This window comes from Chrysemys picta, chromosome 1 (assembly GCF_011386835.1).
Source record: "Chrysemys picta bellii isolate R12L10 chromosome 1, ASM1138683v2, whole genome shotgun sequence".
Classification (NCBI taxonomy): domain Eukaryota; kingdom Metazoa; phylum Chordata; order Testudines; family Emydidae; genus Chrysemys; species Chrysemys picta.
This window is the reverse complement of record NC_088791.1, coordinates 160,301,045-160,325,576: the sequence shown is the minus strand read 5'-3', so window position 1 is coordinate 160,325,576 and position 24,532 is coordinate 160,301,045. Positions and strand designations below refer to the sequence as shown.

The following is a 24,532-nucleotide window of genomic DNA, read 5'->3' as shown; positions in this document are numbered from 1 at the left end:
ATTAAGAGCTTTTAGCAACTTGAATTTTTGGGCCATAAAGTTGGTACAGAGTTTTAAGTTGCTATGTATATTTTGAAAATTTAGAACTATCTTAATATGTTCCAGAAATGCCAGCTTACCCAGTCTGAAATGGGAATCCTTATTTGTTGTAGGCCAAGCAACTGAATTTAATCTGTTTTGCATTTTGTCTTTTCTTTGTTGTAACATCTTCACAAGATGGATTTGAAGGAAAATGTAAGGTTTTTTTTGTATTAGCAGCAAACAGCATCAATATACTAAATTATACGGCACCTGGAGAATTCTAGTAAAATTTTTTTTTGTATTTTTTTTTACTGGTTTCAGTGATCACTTTCTCTCAGCGGCAGTCTTTGTAACTCATGAAAATAATACAAGTGCACTACTTCGCATAAACTTATGTAGTTGATGCCACATAAAACAGACAGATGTCTGGACAGAATTAGCATTCCCAAACCAGAAGAGTTTTATTTAGGATTTGAGCTTTCACTTAAGGTATACAAGAAAAGACAGTTCTGTCTGTATATTTTCTTCAATGTTCTTTTCTCCTCAATTCTCTACTAAGACCTGGTACCTTTTATGCTCATTCAGAAGCTTCTCTCCTCAATTCCTTGACATGGCCTGCCATGCGCTGTACAGTTGCTACCATCTTCCTCACTGGTCTATTGCCTGCTTTCTTTGCTTAATAAGGGTTATATTGTACTGTAAGATGCAAGTAAATTTTGTACTTTGAGTTGGATATTATTAGCTACATAACTTCTCCTTTATAAAAAAAGCAATAAAAATGCATTTGAAGTGTAAAACTCAATTCAGCATTAAACTACATGGGCACTGTTGTATTGACATTTTAAGCAGAGGGATAACTTGCACTGTTTGTTTAGATACATGACTTTTTGTGCTCAAGAAGTACTCTAAACATTTGGGTACCTTAGTATACCAATCTTGATGTGCTAATTCATATTTACTGCATATTTCACTGGGCAGAGAGAGATGAGAAGCCAATCTAATTCTCTCACAATATTTTTGAACTCTAGTCAACTACTACAAAAACTTCCAATTCAGCTTATTTAGTAATAGTTTGTTATGAGGACTTGAAATTCCCATTTCATCATAAGATTCTGTTAGCTGCTACACTTTTCCTCCTGAAATAGTAATCTTAATATTCAGAAATCTAATGACTCTCATAATCCTGAAATGGATATGGTAAATGCTTGACTTAAATCTTTTCACTGCAGATCAACTTTGAAAAAGTATTAATCCTATTATCAAAAAGAGCATCATTCTTCTGATTTACCTCACAGTTTTAGTAAAGGGTTTTGCTATCAAAGAAAGTCTGTGACCCTGCAATTTTGCTGAAAGAGACTGATTCCCCCCCTCCCCCAGAAAGATCATATTTATGAACATAGTTCTGTGACCCAGTTTTTAACAACTTACACTGAACATCAAAGACCACTGGTTCAGATGATATTTCTTCCTGTCCAGATGGTCCATAATATGTCACTTTACAGGCAAACTGTGCATTTGCATCTTTCTTTGTCGGCATGTACTGGAGAGAAGATGTTGTGGTGAAGAGTCCAGTTGATGGGTTCACAACCTTTTGTAAGGTCATGACAACAACTGAAAAGACGGCATTGTTTCAGTATCATTCTTAGTATATACAACCTAATTTTGGATTTTTTCTTATTTTGTATATTATGATTTTTATGCACCTATTGCTCAGCATCCAAGCACAAGACATGAATTTTAAAGCAAGCAATACAACAAACAAAATTCACTGCAACAGACTGCACCTGCCCGTCCTGACACTTTGGCCCACAAAGAAAAAAACACCCCAACAACGATTCCTGGTCAAGTAATGCTGTCCTAAAATCCTGTAAGTACTAAAAGAAAAAAAAAAAAAAAAAAAACCAAAAAACCAAGCACTTTCTAATTAATTTTCTAATTACTTTAAAAAAATCCTTAACTCAGAAAGATACATTTAACTTTTTGGCAATAATACAATATTAAAACCCACAATTTTATGCCTCAATCCTGCAAACCTTCCCCCATGTGCATAGCTTTAGTCATGGAATAACCCTATTAATTTAAATAGGATTACTCATATGAGTAAAGTTACTGACATGTGCAGGTTGTTCTAGGATCAAGTTCATTGTTCATTACTGAAACATACCTCCTTCAACGGGCTGCAAAATATTTCCATTTTTGTACCATGTAATGTTGCCATCTGGATAACTCTCTCTTGCAATACATTCCCCGAGCTGCAGAACACATAAGAATTATCAAACATTTTGTCCTCTGACATTTTGATAGAATTACTCCTTCATTTATGCTTACGTGGTTACTCTTGGTGTTGTGATTAGTTAACGTCTCAGGAAAGGACAAACAATCCAAAACGTTTTGATTTTTTTTAAAGGATAAATGACAAATGATGCCTGGATAGTTCTTGGGGGTAGGGGGCCGAATTAGAGCTTGACTCATTCTTCTGGATATGGGGAGGACTAGTTGTAACATTCTAGCATGTTGCTCTTATTCCTGATTCAGCTGAAAACTGGTTGTCTAAGAGATGGTTTCAGAAGTTCTATAATCTCAGACTGGGTCCTGAGCAACCTCCCCATATCCCACTACTGCTAGCTCAGAAAACACACACAAAATATTCCATCTTGCTGATGGCACAGCTCCAAGCTCACTTCCAGGGACATGAGTTTAAATTAAGAAAAATGCTCTTACCATTTTAAGCTTTTCCGTTTCTAGGAAGTTTGCTGGATGTATAATTTCTGGTTGAGATGGTTGTTCTATAAACAAAAAATATGTGTAAGAGAAAGGAGAGCAGGGATTTCAGTTTGTTGTATAAAGGACTAATGTTCTCCAACAACAAAGACAGAACATTCAGCAACCTGGGTTCAGCAACTACATTAGAACTATTTAGTGAGCTGCAGAGTCATCATGCTTTTCATTTGAAACCTTGTCTTTTGGGGGTTTACATCTTCCTTGGCTGTTAAAAAAAAATTGCTCCTACCTAAATATTGGCAAATGGACTTGGGGGGGGGGGGGAGGGAGAAAATCTCACGAGATTTAACAGGAGAGAGAATCATGATACTGGATTCACTTTATATATATGTAATTTTTAAATAATAACAAAAAAGTAGTGTAAACTTAAGCTACACATATTGGCACGGTATATTTTGGCCAGGGATGCTACAACCTAGATTAAGAGAGAGCCTACTGATGAACATGATACATTTCCAGAAGAAGGAAACAGTGGTATATAAAATATAGTGTCACAAAAGAAGTTTTAACACAGATATTAGTTTAGCTTTAATATTTCAAATGGAGAAACTCAACTTAATCCCACTTCTCATTTTCCCCCATACTACTGTTATACTTAAGTAACACCTGGGATTAGTATAACAGAAGCAACTGTAGTACCCTGAAATTACTTTAATTTATTTTTCAAAACGGACTAGATTTTGAGTCGACTGCATCTCTTTAAAAAGCAAACTTTCTATTCAGTAGCAATATACATCATCCTATTTACAGTAGCTGCACCCTTCCCTGTTAGAGTTAAGGCTCCGTCAGCGTTTCCATTATAAAACGCTATTTTCTAGAGACTATATAACTTGTATGTTAAAATTCATTCTGGCCAAAAGCATGGAATGCAAATTTTTATCTCCAAGAGACTGTTTTTCTATAAATTTGAAGGAAACAAAGTCTGTATATTTACAGTCAAAAAAAGTCTTTGCACTCCAGCTGTGCTTCTAAATAAGCAGGCATTTATATACACATACACAAACAGAAACTATCTCCAAGTTTTCACATTTCAGTTTACAGAAGCTTTTTCAAATCAAATCTATCAAACAATGCTAGTAATCTGGAAAGTTACCAAGTACCCTGCTATCCTGTTCCAAGTTCTCTTCACACCATTTAAAAATATAAAATAAAGAAAAAACAGAATAAAAAGTTTATTAATTTATGTAGTCACACTTGTCATGCCTACTACAGCAGTAGCTATGTTTGCACAAGTTTCCATTCTAAGTCTCTTTCTTCATATATTGAGATACAATTTCCTGCATTTTAGAAGATTTGTCCAAACAGACAATCAAAAAGAAAAAACCCAAAAGCAATAAAGTAAACTATTTATTTGGAATTCTCAAACAACTTGCCTGTGGCAAATAAAATACCAAAGCCATGCACAAAAAACCCTGGGCTCAAAAAGCCTCATGTTGTTCTCAAGCAGAAAAACAGAACAGACCGTATTTTAGAAGTGTAAACACTGTTTATGTGTTGTTTTAAAACAAACAGATTAACCCATTTTCTAAACACACTTGCAGGGACAATAGGTTTTCATGCTCATCACCTGGTCTCCTAAACTGCCCTCATCCCACGCAGACAGGTCCCTAAACAAAAATGGCTGTTTTTAGATCATTTTGCCAGCCATCCGATAAACTGAACAAATTTGAAGTTTGTTGTGTCTTTTCATTTTTCCTTTCTTTCTATGTCCCCCCGTGACTGCACTTGGTTGTTCTTTAAAGAGGGCTACCTACTCTGTTGAGCTCTCCCCTCTCTGAGTTCAGTAAGAGAACGAACCATCTATCCTGCTCCCTTTGGGGTTACCTGGGGGTTTGAGGATTGGCCTGCTAAACCCAGGGTGGAGAGTTCAATCCTTGAGGGGGCCATTTAAGGATCTGGGGCAAAAATCTGTCTGGGGATTGGTCCTGCTTTGAGCAGGGGATTGGACTAGATGACCTCCTGAGGTCCCTTCCAACCCTGATATTCTATGATTCACAGCAACAAATTATTCACTACCTGGAATGGTAGCAGCGAGCCAGAGCGAGTGCTCTGTCCACCCACATGTGAGGAGGTGGGAGGCAGCAAAAGGGATACTGCTGTGTAGATGAAGTGGAGAAGGCACAGAAGAGCTGCTTAGAGCTCTTCCTGCCCACTCAGGGTACATCTATACCACAGCTCAAAACCCGCAGCTGACCCATGCCAGCTGACTTGGACTCAGACTAAAGGGCTGTTTAATTGCAGGGCAGATGTCCAGGCTTGGGCTGGAGCCTGGGATCTAGTGTTTTGTGAGGTGGGAGGGTCCCAGAACTCGGGCTGCAGCCTGAGCGGGAACCTCTACACTGCAATTCAACAGCCTCGCAGTCTGAGTCTGCTGGCACAGACCAGTTGCCGATGTCTAACTGCAGTGTAGACAGTGTTTAATTTGTGCTGGGGCTGAGTCCCGGCACCCCTAGGGTTGGCAGTTCATAGCCACGGCACCTCTAGGCCTGACACATCAGTTAAGTAAAAAAATTGCTTGAGCCCTAGCACCTCTCTCATTGCAAATTAAGCACTGAGTGCAGACAGGCTGCTGCAGATGAGGAGGAATAGCAACAGGCTTGCACTTGTGCAAGCAGATTAATTTACTGTGCCTACACTTATTGGGTGCCAGACATTTAGAAGATCATCTGCTGAAGAAGAAGGAAATTTTAAGCTCAAGAGTTTAATAGTATCAGAGCATAGGTTGGTGGGGCTTGTAACTTCAGCAAACTGCTTATCTCTGGCTGCAGGGGCTTAGAATAGCACCTTTACAGCTCTGTAAGCACATTAACTCGGCTTGCAAGCTGTAGAGTCCAAATAGCTGTGCAAAGAGATAGGAGCTAATGTACATGGAGCCAGTATGCTTTGGAAATTTTGGCTGTCTACATCCAGATGAAGATGCTGGAAAGATCCACCAGGAAAGCTGGCAGAGGTTGTTACTTGAGCAATCCAATGAGGGCTATTAGCAGGTGTTATCTGTGCAATAAGCCAATACACCTCGTTAGCTGTACCAGCTGATTAACTCAGAACTAAGGATGTAACAAGCTCCAGGGAAACTCAGCTTCAGTCAAACCTCAAGGGACAGATCTGAATTTCAGATAACCAAGAATGTTGGTTACTGGGGATTCGTTCAGCTATTCGAAGAATTTAGAAGCTTTACTGGCTGAACCTATGCAACTTGCCAACAAATCTTAATTTTTCTTTAATATAAACCAACCAGGGAAATTAAATGCTAAAATGTGTTAACAGAACTTTAAAATTGTAAAGGTCACTCAAAAAAAAAATCAGAAAATTCTGAAGTAAAGGTTTTACTGGTAATGTTAACTCAGCCACATTACACATTCAGCATTTTCTATTCTTGTTTTCCTTCCTAAAGGTAGCTTAATTAATGAATGCCATAAAACAGGGGAAGGCAAAGTACAGCCCATGGGCTGAATCTGGCCCCTCAGGGCTTTCGATCTGGCCCACGGGATTGCCAGCCCCATGGTGCAGCAGGGCTAAGGCAGGCTCCCTGGCCCCATGCTGCTCCTGGAAGTGGCTGGCACCATGTCCCTGGGACCCCTGGGAGGGTAGGGAGAGGGAGTGCAGAGGGCTCCGCACACTGCCCTCACCTGCAGGCACCGCCCCCGCAGCTCCCATTGGCCACAGTTCCACATTCCCAGCCAATGGGAGCTGCGGGGGTGGTACCCGCAGGTGAGGGCAGTGTGCAGCAGAGCCACCTGTCCCACTCCCAGGAGCCACTGCTGGACATGCTGGCCACTTCCAGGAATGGCGTGGGGCCAGGGCAGGCAGCCCAGAGCTGCTCGAGGTAAGCAGCGCCGGGCCGGAGCCCGCACCCCAAACCCGTCCTGCACCTCAACCCCTGCCACACCCAACACCCCCCTTGCACCCCAACCCCCTGCATACCGCACTCCCTCCCACACCCCAACCCCCTGCCCCAGCCCTGCATACAATGTCCCCACCCAGGCCAAAAAGTTTGCCCACCCCTGCCATAAAAGGTACAGGATGTGCGACATTGCTGAACTAACATTGTGTACGCCTTAGAAATAGAACTATACACAGTAATTCAACCACTTGGTATTCAAACATTTTGTAACCACTCTATAATACAGTCTCATCTACATATTTACTTCATGATAAATAACCATGATAATTCTTTATCACTTCATTTCAAGCACCCTGCACACTTATCCCTGCTGTCCTTAATTTAATTGTTCTTGCAGTCAAACATCAAAGTTAAACAATGGAAGTGAATTATTGTTGACTCCCAATCTCCCTTCAAACTGATTGGGACACTGACAACATTGTGTTAAGATACCAGGATAACAACATTGAAGAATTCCTCACACCTTCTTCCTGCTTGAGTTATAAAATTATCATTACATTTGGTGAATTATGTATTTTCTTTCAGCCAAAATGTCATCTTTTTGATATTGTTATTAACTTTTCAACTTTTCCTGACAACAGAGTTACTTTGTGTAAATTGTATTTAAACATGCATCTTGAGTGCACAAAGGCAAGGAAGCAAAAGTAAATTTTAAGGTTGGGTATGGAGGAGAAACCCACTGTTTTCTGAGAGTCTACTCACAGTAGGAAATGCTACAGACAAGATTTTCAGTAGTGATTAGTCATGCTGGCTGTCTCAATTTTTACATTTTATGTCAGGAATCCTAAAGGGGCCTGAATTTCAAAAATTACCAAGCAACTTGTCTGTGAAAATCCTGGACTCTGAAAAATTTAGCAACCCAGAATTACTAGTTACTTTTGAAAATCTTAGACAGATGTTTTCAATAGTAAGGTTTATGGTGTCAAGCCTTAAGTCATAAAGCTAATACACCTTTGTTGCTGACATTTCAAGAGGGGAGAAAAATATGAGTTTTGGCTAGTATCCTGTTTTTAAGCCTTTATTTTAAGTTTCATTATCTGCGTGCGCCAGGTTCTTGAGGACATTTAAATACATTTCTTTAAACTCACATACTACCATCAAATGTTTCCAACATATCAATTAACACTTCCCCCAACCCCAGAAAAGTTCACTTACAGAGTAAGTGAAAATTTTCCCATCAGTCTTATTTTTACATTTTTCATTTTAAGGGCAAAATGATGTAGCCTATGCATACAATTGATTCATTATCAAGCTCTGAAATTCCTCTTGTTCAGAACTGGCAGACTAAGACTACAGAGAGTCCTGTTACACAAATGCTACAGACAGATTTATGCTTTTTTATTGCAGAAAACTGCTAATGTTAGTCTTTGATTCTGCTTAATATTTTTTTACTCTTTTTGCTTTCATTTTTCTTTTAACAGCAATTCCCTAATTGGAGATCCATATTAGTAGCTATGCTAGCTGTTACTTACTGAACACCTTGACTACTGTAGGCTCTTCATACACGTTGTCCTCAGTTACTAGCATACATACAAATCTTCTTTCATCACTGATCCTTGCATTTTTGATGGATAGGGTATAATTTTCTGAGAGGCTCAATCTGCCTTTGTATTCGGCTATGTCATCATATTGAACTTGTTTTTTTGTTGTTGACCTGAAGGCAATAAATACTGGAGAGTTGTTTGCCGTTTCCTAAAATAAATAAATAAAATTAAATAATCTAAATAAATAAGTAAATAAATGCTTCATTTTCCATAAACACAGACTTATTTAGAAGTGCTCCAAGATCTGCAATGGGTGCCTGCTATTCAGCCAATATGTAGTTAAAAATGATGGCAACAGACATAATTCATAGGATTAGAATTTTTGTTTTGATTTTTGGGGGGGCGGGGAGAAGAGGATGGGGTATTCTCCAGTTGCCGTGCAATCAATTGATCCAATACTATAGAAGTACAAAGATAAGATCTGTCATTTGAAGGACAGTCTGTTGTGCTACATAGCATACTGGGTGTTAGACTGGTTGCACTGGAATGGATTACCATTCCATGATACAATACTGAAATGGAATGAGGAAGGGCTTTCAGTGACAAAGGCTGGTGGCTGTGGAATTAGCTGCATTTCCACATACCAAAGGTATATAAAATATCAGAGGCATCCAAAGTTAGACTCAAGATTTCAGTTGCTTTTTTTAGCAGGGCTTTGGAGCTGTGCTCCGGCTCCGCTCCAGCTCCAGGCAAAAACCTGCAGCTCCACTGCTCCGGAGCTGCTCTATACTTCAGCTCTGTACTCCAGCTCCGGGGTCCGCTCCAAAGCCCTGTTCTTTAGGCTATTATTTTTTACGTATTTTGTATTGTTTGTCAGGGATGTTCAAATATAGTTCCCCACCTGGGATTTAATCAGGCAAAATTGCCCATTTTATTCTAAATTAGTTTTTAGTTTCTTTTTGTTAAAGCATCCAGAAGTCTCTAAGCATGGGAATATCCCTACGATAAAAGATTATTTATGTGTTTTAGGATAACTTGTAAAGTAGTTTCTAGACATCCTCCTTACTTTAATCAGTATGCAGTTACTATAAAAAAATGGAAAATATCAAAGGAGAACTTTACATGGAGCTGCCATAGAGAAAGTTAATATTCATAAGAGGCAGAACTGCAGGCTGTGTTTTGCAAGATTTGTTTTCCCCTCCCCTCCTTTACATAAAAGCAAAGGAAAAGACTATTCTTCATGTTATGATGTTCCAGGAAACAGAGATCTCCTTAAATCAAAGCACCAAGAATTGATAGCACAGTGCTTGTGAACTTTGTTGTTCCTGTCAGCAATGCATGAATATTCACACATCACAAATGTTCTGCCCTAGCATGCACCAAAGTCAAAGTAAAATCTCCGGTAGATTCTCTGGAGACAGACTCTTCTCTGAGTGTTTTGTAGTCCATACCAGGGACCTGGAAGGGGTACCCCAAGAATATTACAGTAGAAACTGAAATCTCCTCTCAGTCTATAAAATAAGAAGTCTATGACATGCCCAGAAATTGACAAGGGTGTTCTTCCTTCCAATGGAAGGAAAATGTCTTACAAAAGATGAAAAACAAACAAAATCATTGGCATGCTAGGAGGCCAGGGAGCAGGGGGTTACATGGAATATATTTTGGCAGTAATTAGCATGTTAAAAATCTTAGCTGGTTACAGTTGTACAAATTATTATACACAACATATGTCACCTACCCCTGGACCTTGGTGGTGGTGGTTTAGGAAAGGTGTGACAGATCTAAAGCAATCAGCAACTTCTAAATTTTTTCTCCACTGTTGATTAGTAACTATTCCTGGTGCAATGGGGTTGGGTGTTGGGGGAAGAGAGCCAGATTTCTCTCTCTCGAAAATAGTTTTGCAAGTTCACCAAGTGCAGCAACTGCCTTTCTAGAAAAAAGCCCGGAAAGAAGGAAGGAAGGGAGTTTTCAACAAAATTCTGGCCATCTTTTGTAGGCTTATTTTAAGTATTTTAACCCTCCCCTCTAAGCAAACATGCTCCACAGGACTCTGCAATTTACATCTCAAAATGCAGAGGTGGCTTTGAAAATTCTGGTGCCCTTGAGATTCCACCCTTCTTCCTGCAAGAATTGTTATCTTCATGGAAATGATGGCATCTTGTCCAGAAGATGCAATTTCACAATACTGCAGTTTACTCCAAGTCCTTTTAAATTTTAAAGTGGCAGATTTGTTGCACAAAGATGGACCATTTGGCCACCACCAAAAGAAGAGAGAATTAGATTAATGAGCAAGCAAAACTTGGAATAGAAATTCTCTGCCAGAGCAAGAGATCTGGGAACTAAGTCAGCCCTTAACAAATGAGACCTCCACTGCTCAAAACACCTGCCAATGCAGATAACATTTTGGCTTTGGGAAGTGAGAGGACAGCTTTGGAAATGGAGATCATAATCAGGGGAGATGCTTAAATAGGCTCTTCAGAAATATGGAAAATGTTAATTTTGACTTCAGTTAGAGAGAGCTGAAAGGGGATAATGTTTATCATAACTGGTTTGTCCATTCATATTAATTAATTACTGCATACGGTTTCAATGCTGCTATGTATGCTTGTGCTGTTTATTTTTTTAAGCTTACAGTGGTATATGACGAACTACGAAGTGACATTTACTAAGAATAGTGAAGTTCACTGTGTATTCTGTGGTGTTTCCAATACAAATCAATGGAGTGAGTCAAGGCAGCATTAGCTTTTTTCTACTGTGCTTCTGGCACATTCTTTGCACACCATTAGCTGCACAGGGAAACAGAACCCAGGTCTCCAGTAAGACTCACTTTGCCCTTTGCAGCATACAAAAATACAGCGAAGCATGGAACAGCATGCAGTAGTTGCCAACTTGGGGATCCTTTTCATGAGGATAAAACACTTCCTGCTTTAGGAAAATTCAAATGTGCAAAGATGGCTTTTTTTGCAATAAGAGTGAGGCAACAGGGCATGTTTTTAATGTGGCTTGACAGAATGCCCTAATTCTAATAATTATTTCTCTTGCACATTTGAGACACATTCTACCTACCTCCAACTGTACTTGATAGCAGAATAGTGGAATTATGTACATTTGAATCTGCACTTTTATTCACAAAAATATACTTATACTAGCAATAATTAAGTTCAAGGTAAGCCATACTCACATATTTCCATTTTCCAAACATCAGGTCATTAGGTACTCCCTGAGAACAAGGCATAACAATGGTATCTCCATATACTGCATTTACTGTGTACAATCCAAGGCCTATGAGAGAGAAAGGAATGGTAAGTGTTTTATTGGAATTCCAAGGTGCTAGTTACTATTTGGTTTAAGGTTAAAAGAGTGTGTCTTACTGTATTGTGTTATTTTCTAGCATAGGGATTCATCCGTGAATGTTTTTAACAAAATAGGATTAAGTACGTTAAATATGTTTAGGTAATTATTCATGGGCTTTATGCACTCAGATTTCCTACTGCAGTTAATGGAAGCCATGTGGATTCTGAGAACAGAACTTCACCCTTTCAGGGAGAAGACCATATAAAAAAGGCTATGGACACTGGCTGCTATCTTGTATCAAGCCTTGTTGCCTTAAAACTGAACAAACATGTTTATCTTTCCCATCTGAAAACTCAGCCAGTTCTGTCTGCAGGGCATATGTTGCAACACAATATCAAAATAAGGACAGCCTAGAATCAAAATAAACTTAATACCTTTGGTATTATGCAGTACAGCTGTAGCCGTGTCAAACCCAGGATATTACTTGTTCTTCACTACTTATGCTAAACAATCTGTTCCACCTTTTATTTTGCCGTGCCATTTTCCCAGGCCTGAAGAAGAGCTCTTTCTGGTTTGAAAGCTTGTCTCTCCCGGACCAACAGAAGTTGATCCAATAAAAGGTATTACTACACCCACCTTGTCTCTCTAGCAGATGGTTTAGACAAAGTAACCGAAGCACAATAGTGCTAGTGCATAGGAATTTCAAAGTGAAATTGACCAGTGTAGTTTCATGGTCTAAAATGAATGAAATGCAAAAAGAAGAAACACTTTTAGAAGTATTTCAGTTTTAATTTAACAACCTAATATATTAATAGTAGCGCTGTTGTTACTAATACAGTTTTGCTTTGCTACTATTTTTATAAATCAATTTTACAAAACAAACTACACAAGCATACGTCACCCCCTCCCATGGAAAAAACTCACAGAACAGAAGTCTAGGGGGAAAACAGCCTTAGCAAGTCTTTCCTCAATATTCTTCCCAGATTGTTCCTCTGCACTGAATGAGGATGGGGTTTGCCCTCTTTGTCAGGCATGGCAATTTCGTGAACCTTACAGAATTAATTTAAATCTTAGCAAATTAAATTTAAACCCCAGGCCTACACTACACACTTACTTTGGTATTTCTATGTCGCTCAGGAGAGAGGAGAGAAATGGGCGGGGCCAGGGCCCGTGGAGGGTCCTCTTTTTTTATTTATTAGATATGGTAACCCTATTCTGTGCAATGCTGAGCCTACTGTCTAGGGTGTTTCTATTTCAATGGGAGAGCATTTACATTAATGACCCTTTATTGTTATCCCTATGCTGCTTCCCCTTGGAATTTCTGTCCAAGATGGAGGTAAAAGGACAATGGAGAAGGCAAACTAACCCATTCAAAATGGAGTCCGCAATCTGACAAAGTGCCCCATCACTATCCAACAGAATTTAAAAGCTGTACATATATTCCCTAACTCATCACAGTGTTATACAAAAATACTGTAAGTGAAAATCCCTGCTCCAAAATGCTTACAATGTAAATGACAAGACAAAACAGGCAGAAGAGAATCAATCAAGTTGGGATTGAGAGCCTGGCCGGGGGGGAGGGGGAGAAGAGGGAGAGAGTTTAAGATAAATATAATAGGCTGTTATATTTGTTCGCATCCTAAGAGTTCTAGCTTAACAATATTCCTTTTTAACCAAGCTGTTGCTAATCATCTGCTTCTTTATATGGTCACATACTTAATTTAAATATAATCGGCCATATTTTAAAATAAAAAACAGTCTTCTTAGAGCATGTTGTAATCTGCTATACAGTTTGATTAAGTTCAAGTGCTATTTTCTAAATTAAGAGAGACAGCATTTGATCCACTAGATGGTGCTAAAGAAATATAAACTTAAAAGTTACAAAAAAAAATAAACTCTTAATTTACAAACAAAGTCCAATATTTCATGCATTCAGAAATACTGTTGGAAACAATCAAAAGTAGAAAAGGGGGAGGGGGAAAATCTACCTTACCCTGCTGTAAAGAATTGGTTTGGGATGGGGGGGAAGGATGGTGTAGTTTTAAATTTTATATTTACAATTCTAATCTTAGTTTCTGTTAAACAGCAAGAAAACTCCCCTTTAAGTTCTTTTCCTCAAGAATAAAAAGCAACATGTAAATAAGAAGCAAATTATTTGGTATATAAGCTAGTTCAAGCTTAAGTCAAACAGGCATTTTAAATTATTAGACATGACAGCATTTTAGATCGAAAAGAAGGAGATTTGCTTGTTCTGCTAATGTATACTTAGTGCCATCATGGAAAAAAAATATCCCTGTGGGACTCTCATTGTTGTTCCTTTTTTGTTCACTCTCAGACAATTATATCAACTTCTGTAAGTTGCTACGGTAACAAGCATATACTACAAAACACTCAACAAGCAGCTTCAGGAGCTTTGGGAGTGTGACTGAAAATGCTTATGGAGACTATTTAGGTCTATAAAATTCAGAGTATGTAATCAATGAATGGTCTGCTAAAATGAAAGTTTGGACGATTTTGTCTGAAATCAGAAGTCACATACCAGTTCCTTGAGATGGCTAAAATAAGATAGTTTGAAGACTAAGGCAATCTCTTGTATAGCAAATTCAGACTAAACTCAAATTATCCAGTTTCGTAGGCAATTGTGCATAACAAAAATACATTTGTGTTTAAACACAGAGAAACTGCAATTGAACAAAATATGAGAGATTCTTCTGCAAAATTCTTACCCCCTCCCCCCCCCCCAAAAAATTGCAGCAAAGGATGCATAAAAGAATTCTACAATGCAAACTAGCAAAATCACTACAAACATTCATCACAGGAATTAGAGAAATCCCTGCAAAACTATTTTAGAAAACTACATATGAAAGACATATTTTGACATTTCTCTTCTGTGTTAGTGGATATATTTGTAAGATGCATGGGGGATCAAAAAAAAAAAGGGGGGGGGGGACTAATAAATTGAAACTTTGCAGTATAAAAATCACCCTTACCATTTTTCCAGGCAACTTTCCAGTTTACTTAAGGAGGAAAAAAAAAAACAATCCAAATATGTAGCAAATTGCTCCACAGCCTGGTATGGTGTGGTCAAGGCCCTGCAACTGTTTCACCTCTGGAGGGAGTGGGGTGGGGAAGCAAGAGCAAGTAGGATTGGTAAGGAACCTTTTTACAGCCACACAAGGCACTTCTTAAACACCCCTCTGCAGCCCTGCAAGGACTCTAAATGATAACAAACATGTCCTTGAAGTGAGGACATATATAGTGAAACCTTTAAAAATAATGCAACTGGCATATTCTGATCTCATTTGTTGGTGCAAGTTGGGAGTATCTCCTCTGAACTCGTGGAATTATACCTGTACTGTATAACCAAGATCCAAATCTAGCTCAAAGTGCTTACTTAGCCTACTTTGACTGAATCATTACAAACAGATTTAAGCAAACCTAGTTATCTCCTAGGTCAGTTTTTCCCTCTATGATACAGCAGTGAAGTCACCATGCTTTGGTTGGGACAAGAGAGTCAGGCTAGTTTGTGCCTTTCTACATAGGCCTGGATAGGGGAGAAAAGGAGTAGCCTCAGGAGGCACTGTCAGAGGGGTGTCTCAAAGCACAAACTCTTCCCTTCTTCCCACTTCATAAATAAAGGTGGCAATTGACTGACACCTTAACAAGTTCTGACACCTTCTGTACCAGCTTGGCTGGCACGTGGGAATGGCAGAGCATCTATTCCTTGTCTCTCACCAACTACCTGCTCTAGTGAAAAGTAAGTGGCCATGTGGCATTCATTTATTTCTCTATGACAGCACCCAAGGGCTGGTAAGCCCACACAAAGGTTATGGGGCTGGGAGGTTATTACTCCCCTAGTTCGTTGTGTGGACACTAGCACTTGCATAGCCCTAGTCAAAATCTAGACTATGGCAATTATGATTTCACAAATTCAGCAGTAACTTCACTGCAGGTCATGGTGCAGGCACAGACAGAATGTCAGACTTTAAGAACAGATATATTTGATACACATTAAAGGGGATGACAACAGAAATTATGGAAAGCATGTGAATTGTGGCCTGATTTCCCCCTTCTCTCCCCCTTGAAGTGTTGAGTGTTTTTGCATCAAAATCCTGTTTTTTAGCATCTAAGAGAAACAACTTTTGGAGAAAATTTTAACAGAAATATATCATTTGCATGCATTTTAAAATGTAAAATGTGTTTGAAATCACAGTCAAGTTATTTTGCCTAAAATAGCAACTGCACAGTGCTCAGGAAAACACTGTCATCAGCACTACAGGCTCACTACCTCACTTCACAATACCGCTTTAATTGTATCTACTGAAGTTAGGGTGACCAGGTGTCCGGTTTTCGACCGGAACATCCAGTCAAAAAGGGACCCTGGTGGCTCCGGTTGGTGGTGCAGTGGATCTAAGGCAGGCTAGTCCCTACCTGTCCTTGCACCACACTGTGCTCCGGAAGCACATGTCCGGTTCCTAGGCGAGGGACATGGGGCTCCACATACTGCCCTCACCCCGATAGCCAGCTCCACACTCCCATTGGCCGGGAGCTAGGGGGCGGCAGGCAAGAGCAGCACGTGGAGCCTCTTGCTCCCCCCCCACCTACTAGATAGCTGCTTCTGGGGTGCAGTGCCAGGACAGGCAGTCTAAATGCCTAAGCCCCGCTGCGCCACTGACCGGGAGCTGCCGGAGGTAAGCCTGCGCCCCAACCCCCTGCCCCAGCCCTGAGCCCCCCAAACCCAGAGCCCCCTCCTGAACCCCAAACCCCTTATCCCCAATCCCAGCCCAGAGCCCACACACCCCTGCCCCAGGCCTGAGCCCCCGCAAAACCTGGAGGCCCCTCCTGTACCCCAAACCACTCATTCACTGCCCAGAGTCCATACCCCCTCCCACACCCCAAGCCCCTGCCCAGTAAAAGTGACGAGGGTGGGAGACAGCAAGACACCGAAAGAAGGGGAAAGTAGTGAGCAGGGGTCGGGGCCTCGGGGAAGGGGCGGGGCTAGGATGTTCGGTTTTGTGCGGTTAGAAATTTGGCAATCCTAACTGATGCAATGGAAACTTTTGGCCGTGACAGCCTGCCTTAACAATACAAAGTTTAGAGATGCTGTGCCACTACTCAGATTTGCTCTCAAAGATTTTTTTTTTTAAATACCATGGCAGTAAATGAACAAGAAAACCCCATGTTTTGAGCCTGAAATAAAGAGAGCCCAAGTAACGGGGGTGCAAAAAAGGAGGCTGTTGCTGAAAATCTGCTCCCTTTGAATTGGTTTTGTATTTTGTGTACACAAAGAAAGCTGTTTTGTGTTTTCATGCATAATTTCTGGTTGGTGATATTTTGTTCCTGGGAAATTCAGTGCAGCTACTGCTATTAATTTTCTATGACCTAATGAGACTTAATTCTTTAATAGAGAGCAGCAGGGTTGTGGTTTTTTTTTTTTTTTTGCGCTGTACTTTGTCCCTGCTACTCAGGAGAGGTAAATTAACCAGCATCTCCATATCCGAAGACACACACAGAGCATCTGGTTCCAAAATTTCTACCAGGTCTAAGAATCCCAATCTCTGCACAAGTTTTGATTGCACATTTAATGCCTCTTTGGGCAGTCCAGATTAATTTGTGTGTCTGTGTAGTGGCAATGGTGCAGCGGGAGGGGAGAAGGAGATGCTTGCTTGCTGTAAATATTTTATTAAGCAGTTCAGTCTCAGCGGTGAAATAGCAACAGGTATCTTTTCATCTTTTTTCCTTGATGAGCCCTAGGGAGACTGCAGATACACATGTAGGGACAAAATTAGAAAGGCCAAGGCACAAAATGAGATTAAGCTAGCTAGAGACATAAAGGGTAACAAGAAAACATTCTACAAAATATATTAGAAGCAAGAGGAAGACCAAGGACAGGGTAGGAAATGAACGGGGAAAAACAATAACAGGAAATGTGGAAATGGCAGAAGTGCTAAATGACTTTTTTGTTTCACTTTTCACCAAAAAGTTTAGTAGCTATTGGACATCTAGCATAGTGAATGCCAGTGAAAATAAGGTAGGATCAGAGGCTAAAATAGGGAAAGAACAAGATGCTAGATATCTTCAGGACACCAGGGCCTGATGAAATACATCCTAGAATACTCAAGGAGCTGACTGAGGAGATATCGGAGCCATTAGCGATTATCTTTGAAAAGTCATGGAAGATGGGAGAGATTCCAGAAGACTGGAAAAGGGAAAATATAGTGCCCATCTATATAAAGGGAAATTAGGACAACCCAGGGAATTACAGACCAGTCAGCTTAATTTGGGGGGTGGGGGGGAGAAGAGGGGGAAGCAGTAGATGTGGATACCTTGACTTTAGTAAAGCTTTTGATACTGTCTTACATGACCTTCTCAAACAAACTAGGGAAATACAACCTAGATGGAGCTACTATAAGATAGGTTCAGAACTGGTTGGAAAACCATTCCCTGAGAGTAGTTATCAGTGGATCACAGTCAAGCTGGAAGGGCATAATGACTGGAGTCCCGCAGGGATCAGTTCTGAGTTTGGTGCTCTTCAATATCTTCATCAGTGATTTAGATAATGGCCTAGAGAGTACACTTACAGAGTTTGCAGACAATACCAAGCTGGAAGGGGTTGCAAGTGCTTTGGAGGCTAGGATTAAAATTCAAAATGATCTGGACAAACTGGAGAAATGGTCTGAAGTAAACAGGATGAAATTCGAAATGCAAAGTACTCTATTTAAGAAGGAACAATCAGTTGCACACACCAAAAATGTGAAATGACTGCCTAGGAAGGATACTGCAGAAAGGGATCTGGGAGTCAGTGAATCACAAGCTAAATATGAGTGAACAGTGGAGCACTGTTCCAAAAAAGCAAACATCATTGTGCATATATTAGCAGGAGTGTTGTAAGCAAGACATGATAAGTAATTCTTCCACTCTACTCCAATCCACTGGAGTACTGTGTCCAGGTCTGGGCACCACATTTCAGGAAAGATGTGGACAAACTGGAGAAAGTAAGGAGAAGAACAACAAAAATGACTAAAGGTCCAGAAAGCATGACCTATGAGGGAAGATTGAAAAATTGGGTTTGTTTAGTATGGAAAAGAGAAGACTGTGAGGGGACATGATAACAGTTTTCAAGTACATAAAAGAAAGTTACAAGGAAGAGGGAGGAAAAGTGTTCTCCTTAACCTTTAAGGATAGGACAAGAAGCAATGGGCTTAAATTGAGCAAGGGCAGTTTAGTTTGGCATTAGGAAAAACTTCCTGTCAGGGTGGTTAAACACTGGAATAAAATGCCTAGGGAGGTTGTGGAATCTCCATCAGTGGAGATTTTCAAAAGCAGGTTAGACAAACACCTGTCAGGGATGGTCTAGATAATACTTAGTCCTGCCATGAGTGAAGGGGACTGAACTAGATGACCTCTCAAGGTCCCTTTCAGTCCTACGATTCTATGTATATACATGTCCTCCTACGCTTCCATTTGGTGGTCACTCTAGAAAACATGAGTGTTTTAATAATGACAATAGCTACCTCCTGCTAAGATTGCAAACTCACTTTTTTGTATTAATAGTGTATTTTTAGGGCAAAGCAGCATGAGTGACAGCTGAGTCAGGATTTCCTGATAGAATACAAAAGATGTTGGCACAAATGGAAAAGCTTCCAGCTTATAAGGCAGAGACCACTTAAGGTAAGGGAACTGGAGCCTTTTGGGATTGAGATGTCTGAGGATGATCGGCTTTCTGGTAGTGTTACTATTGAAATGTGCTTATTTAACTGCAAACTATATTCTGAAGCTACTTAAAGGGAAAAAAAATCACTCAGAGGTGGATTCTCATCTGCAAAATCTCTCTCTTTATTATGACTTAATTACTTTATTATGACTTAATTACTTGACTTTCAATAAGGATGAAACACAGTACAACATGTCAGAGGTCATCACACATTTATCTATCTCCCAATCTAAAGCCAATTGAAATCAGTGGAAAGATTCCCATATACTTCAGAGGGCTTTAAATCAGGCCCCAGTAGATCACCTTCATTTCCAAACCACACACTTTGGGGACCCAAGTGTTAGCTCACGCTCCTGGGTCTGCAGGCAAAGGAGATGTGCACCCCCTGGATCTTACCCCCCCAGGTCAATCAGCAAGCCTGCCATAGCTACCCATCCCACCCTGCCAAAAGCAGGCATCTCCTCCTCTGAGCCACAACAAGCCACTTTCCAAGCTTTTGGCTCTCAGACACTGTCTTTTATCATCTTCAGTGTTTGCTTTCTATAGGGTGGTTCCATTCTCTGCTTGCATTGATCTTAACCAATTCAAACAGCCATCATCAGATAGATCAAGGGCAATCTGATGTTTTCTGATGGTTTGATGTTAATCTTCTGGCATGATACAGAAAACCCTAGATAGTTTTAAGTGTCCAAGGGACAGGCTAACATCTGCATAAAAAAAAGGAAGCTCTCAATCAAAATCCATACAGCTGACAATCCTATTTTCAATACAGTGGGCATACTTAACTCTTCCTATAACGAGTGTTTGCATGGTTAAACAATCCAAGTTAGGAAGTGACAAAATTAAGGATGAACACACATCCTTAACTATTACCCTTTCTGCTCATGCATTACAATAGAAGGCCAAATCCTGCTCTTAGGATATTTCTACACAGGAAAGAAAAACCAGTGGCTGGCCTGTGCCAGCCGAATCAGGCTTGCGGGGCTGTTTCATTGCTGTGTAGACTTCTAACCTTGAGCTGGAACCGGAGCCCGGGGACCCTCCAACCACACAGGGTCCTAGAACCCGAGCTCCAGCTCGAGCCTGGAAGTTTACACAGCAACTGAACAGTTCCAAAACCTGAGCCCTTTGACCCCAAGTCAGCTGGCAAGGGCCAGCCACTGGTTTTTCTTTGCTGTGTAGACATACCCTTAGTTACTCTGCATTTAAACTGAAAGCAAAATTTAGGCCACAGGTTGTACTTAAAAGATCACAAGCTATTGCTCAGTACAATATGCTGACATACGTTTAATGGAACTGTATAGACCTTTAAGCATTTAAAAAAACCACAAACCTTAATATGGCCATCCTGATGAACATAGAACACTAGGTTCATTTACATTCAGAGGTTCTTCATTTTAATCAATCATTTTTAAAAAAAAGAGACTATTTTTAATATTCATAAAGAGGATGGGATTCTATAATATTTTGCATTCTATTTCATTTAAAATAATTTTTATATATTTCTATAAATAAAATAATTTGCATATATTTCTTCCTTACCTACTTAATATCAACAGACCTTCCAGTATAGTACTGTCCTTTTTTCTTTTCTTTTTTTTTCCAGTTAAATATCAAAATAGAAAAAAAGTGGGGATATTTTAAAACTTGAAAGGTTAAACACCTACATCCATACTTAGGCATAAGAAAGTGCCAGAAAATGACTTTCTGGATAAGTGATTTGATATAGGCAATAGAGAGGCTATATCAAATAATTGATATCTTTAAAGAAAGAAATCAGTAAATCTATAATTTGGTGATTAACCAGGGACTAATTGTTAGACGATATCTGGGTCACTGTGAATCTATACAATCATGCGCATTTTTTCCTGTTCAACTTAACAGACAAACCAAAAAGAAATGAACTTTGAAGTTGAGGCTGACACGCTGTACTTATTGTCCTGCTGTGTCGACACAGGTGAATATATAGCATCAAGTGCTGATCACAGACATTTGTAAGATGGTACAATAAGGCTATTTAAGGGGTGTCAACTCAACTTTTTTTGTTCTTTGTCAGTTTGTCTGAAGCCAAACATTCCTTCAATGTGCTCTTTTTAAAGTGTTAATTTCCCTTGCGGTATTAAGAGTAATTTTAAAAGGAATACAAAAAATACTCTTCGTAAGTTTCTAAAAACTGATACAATGGACAATAATGATCCCTTTGGAATCTTTACTGCTAATGTGGTAACCTCTTTAAAAGGGCCCAAAGAATTGGTTCCATGTAGACAAAAGGGCCTTTTCATGTGGATACCACCTTTGCAAGACCTAAAGTCAAAATATAGTCTTTACTACAGCAAATCCCTTAGCAACGGCTTAACTTTAAGCATCTAGGTAGTCTCCATGCTTGAAATTAAGTAGGTCCATAAGTACTTAGCTCGAGTAGGAACATAGTACTCAGCACCATCCAGGATCAAGCCCCAAGTTTTCTAAACATTCAATAAGAATATGAAATGCAAAAAAGTTAGTTGAAAATAACAGGGCCAAAGAGAATGTGTTAAAACTCAGTGAGGGAAGAAGTCAAAGCTGTTATCTCACAAAGCAATAAGCACAAACAAATCATCAGACTTTCTTCCAAATGGAAAAAATGAACCAAACACATTAACAGCTCTGTGAGGATGGAAACAAATAGAATGGTATTATCATGAAAAAGGAAGTGCTAAGCAATACATTGCCGTAAAGATACTATACATGGCAGGTCCTGACCCTACACTGAAGCTGGCATCCTTTGCTATGCACCATAGAGTTTCTCATATAATGAGGATGTTGTATTGGGAAATAAAAAAACAGCCTAGAATAACCTGTGCAGAAAAATGATGGGGGGGGGAGGGTAAATATAAAAAACAAACTCTCCGGAACTCTGAATAACTGCTGTCTTGCAAAATATTGGCAACAACACATGGAAATTCCATCGTTACTATTATCTATTTAGCACCACTGGAATCCCCTGTCCCACCCAGCTTAGAAAATCCCCTCTTCTGTGAAATTTAGGAGCTGTGCACCTCCTCCCATCTTCCTACTATACAATGTGGGCAGCAGTTTCCCCTAATCCCTTTGGACCTTACCAAGTCCATGGAGACGGAGCCAAAAGTTTTTGTGGCACTCTTCATTCAGCTCCTGTGCAATTTATACAAGGTGTACCACAGGCCCAGCCTAACCCCTTTATAATTTATGAAGAAGGGCAGGACTGAGTCAAGGCCTCTACAGCTAGTGCACATGTCCACTAGGGATTTAATTCTGTAGCTAAACTATCCATGTACACACATGCAGCACAGCCATCCTTAGCTGTACACTTTGGTCTAGAGCCTACAAATAGCTTTGCTAACCTACATATATCCAAAGGTGAGTTCAATGTAAGTACTCTTGGGTAAAGACACTCGTGTACATAATTGTCTCCAGAATTGGAACCTTTATGAGTTTAGGGAGAGAATTCATACAAAACCTACTGCATGTAGGCAACACAATTTCAATGTCTCTCAACCTGATAAAAATCAAAATGATGTTTTTTATGAGAAAATTCAAATGAAACTTATCTCAGTGAGGCCTACCTCTTTGCCAAATTTCAAAATTCTACTACTAGCCCTTTCAGCATCAGAGTCATTAAAAATTAGTTGTAAGGAAGCTTTCATAACTGCATCATCCCCCTCCACTCCCCACAGTTTGTTCTTAAAACAGCTGAACCATTTTTGTGTGAGCCTTTTAGAAAAATTCCCTGTCCTGGAAAATTTCAACACAAAAGATGAAAGTTTTAGAAAGTTAAGGAGGTTTAGAATGGAAACCATTATGCAAAATTAACAGTCATGGATTCTTCTGCTATAATTCCATATACGTGTTTGTAAGCAAGGTTTGTGATGAAAAAATATTTCTTCCATGTTAATATATTCTTCAAATTTAGGTTAACTGCTAAGAAAGTAACTGAGAACATATGAACAGCAAAATAGTCTTTTGGACTCAACATGCTCAGTTTGAACTTTTCTAAAACTGTGAAGTTATTTTCAGACAATTATGTTTAAAGACTGTCATTTCAACAGTTTTAATTGTGTGAAGTCCCAAAACGGTTATGTCCCTTGAAATTTCTGATAGAGTGCCAAAGAGGTGGATGTTTCTTTTTTAAAATTTTGCATAGCAATACCCCTGCAGAATTCACATTTCCTCCATCAACGGAATGTAATAGTTCATTTGGAGTGCAGCAAATTCTGTGCTTTGAATCAAATCAAACTTTCAAGTTACAAAAAAGCTGCTTTGTGTGTTAGCTTTTTCAAAGCTTAAGACTAAATGAGTAGTTCAAAGCAAATACAGTCTTAACTCGGGAGTAAGTTTTCCAGATGCAATGTGTTAATGCAAAAAGAAGAATTAATGCTAATGTACGGTGGGGGGAGGGAGAGTTTCTATCCCTTTTTCGTAGGGTACACCTACACAGCAGCGAGAAGCAAGCCTCCCACTCTGGGTAGACACACTCACACTAACTGGGCTCGAGCTAGCATGCTAAAAATAGCATTGCAGTTTGTGTGGCAGCTCAGGCTCTCAAGCCCACCCAAACCCCTTCGTTTGAGCTCAGGTGGCTAGCCCATGTCTCTGCCACAGCTGCCACATCCACACTGCTCTTTTTTGCGTTTTAGCTCAAGTTCTGCTAGTGCGAGTCCATCTACCCGGGCTGGGAAGCTCGCTCCCAGCTGCAATGCAGACATACCCTGAAGGCCCAACTCAAAAAAGATAAAGGAAAATGCCAAGATTGGTAGTCCTGAAAACAGATCAGCAACGATTTGTTTGTAGTCATGAGTGCATATCGGTCATTTAAAATCCACTCCACGGAACCACAGTGAAATCTACAAAAGCATAGGTGCTGGAACTAGGGGTGCTGAGGGTGTTGCCGCACCCCTTGGCTTGAAGTAGTTTCCATTAAATACAGGGTCCACAGTTTTCTTCAGTGGCTCTCAGCACTCCCACTATACAAATTGTTCCAGCGTCCCGTACAAAAGAGAAGCCAGAAGGCAGTCACTGTGGCTAGGTCTACACTATGAACTAGGGGCGTGATTCCCAGCTCGCATATGCATACTTGCGGAAGCTGGATGACAGCTAGTGCGAGTGATGCCATTGTAAGTACACCTCTACCCCGATATAAAGGGACCTGATATAACACGAATTCGGATATAACGCGGTAAAGCAGTGCTCCGGGGAGGGCGGGGCTGTGCACTCCGGTGGATCAAAGCAAGTCCGATATAATACAGTTTCACCTATAATGTGGTAAGATTTTTTGGCTCCCTAGGACAGCGTTATATCAGGGTAGAGGTGTATGTG

General features: G+C 40.0%; 1 protein-coding gene across 19 annotated transcripts in view; it reads right to left on the bottom strand.

Moving 5' to 3' along the window:
* Nucleotides 1-24,532, bottom strand: part of ALCAM (activated leukocyte cell adhesion molecule) — a 157,797-nt gene that overhangs the window by 32,684 nt on the left and 100,581 nt on the right. For all 19 annotated transcript variants that reach the window (XR_010594069.1, XR_010594071.1, XR_010594074.1 and 16 more), the window contains exons 2-6: nucleotides 11,372-11,472; nucleotides 8,179-8,398; nucleotides 2,743-2,807; nucleotides 2,186-2,273; nucleotides 1,450-1,632 (exon numbers count right to left, since the gene is read on the bottom strand). Coding sequence is in view for 16 of the 19 variants with exons in the window: in XM_005283582.5 (XP_005283639.1) it covers nucleotides 1,450-1,632; nucleotides 2,186-2,273; nucleotides 2,743-2,807; nucleotides 8,179-8,398; nucleotides 11,372-11,472 (657 nt within the window). In the remaining 3 variants the exon portion in view is untranslated. The remainder of the gene's footprint in view (nucleotides 1-1,449; nucleotides 1,633-2,185; nucleotides 2,274-2,742; nucleotides 2,808-8,178; nucleotides 8,399-11,371; nucleotides 11,473-24,532) is intronic.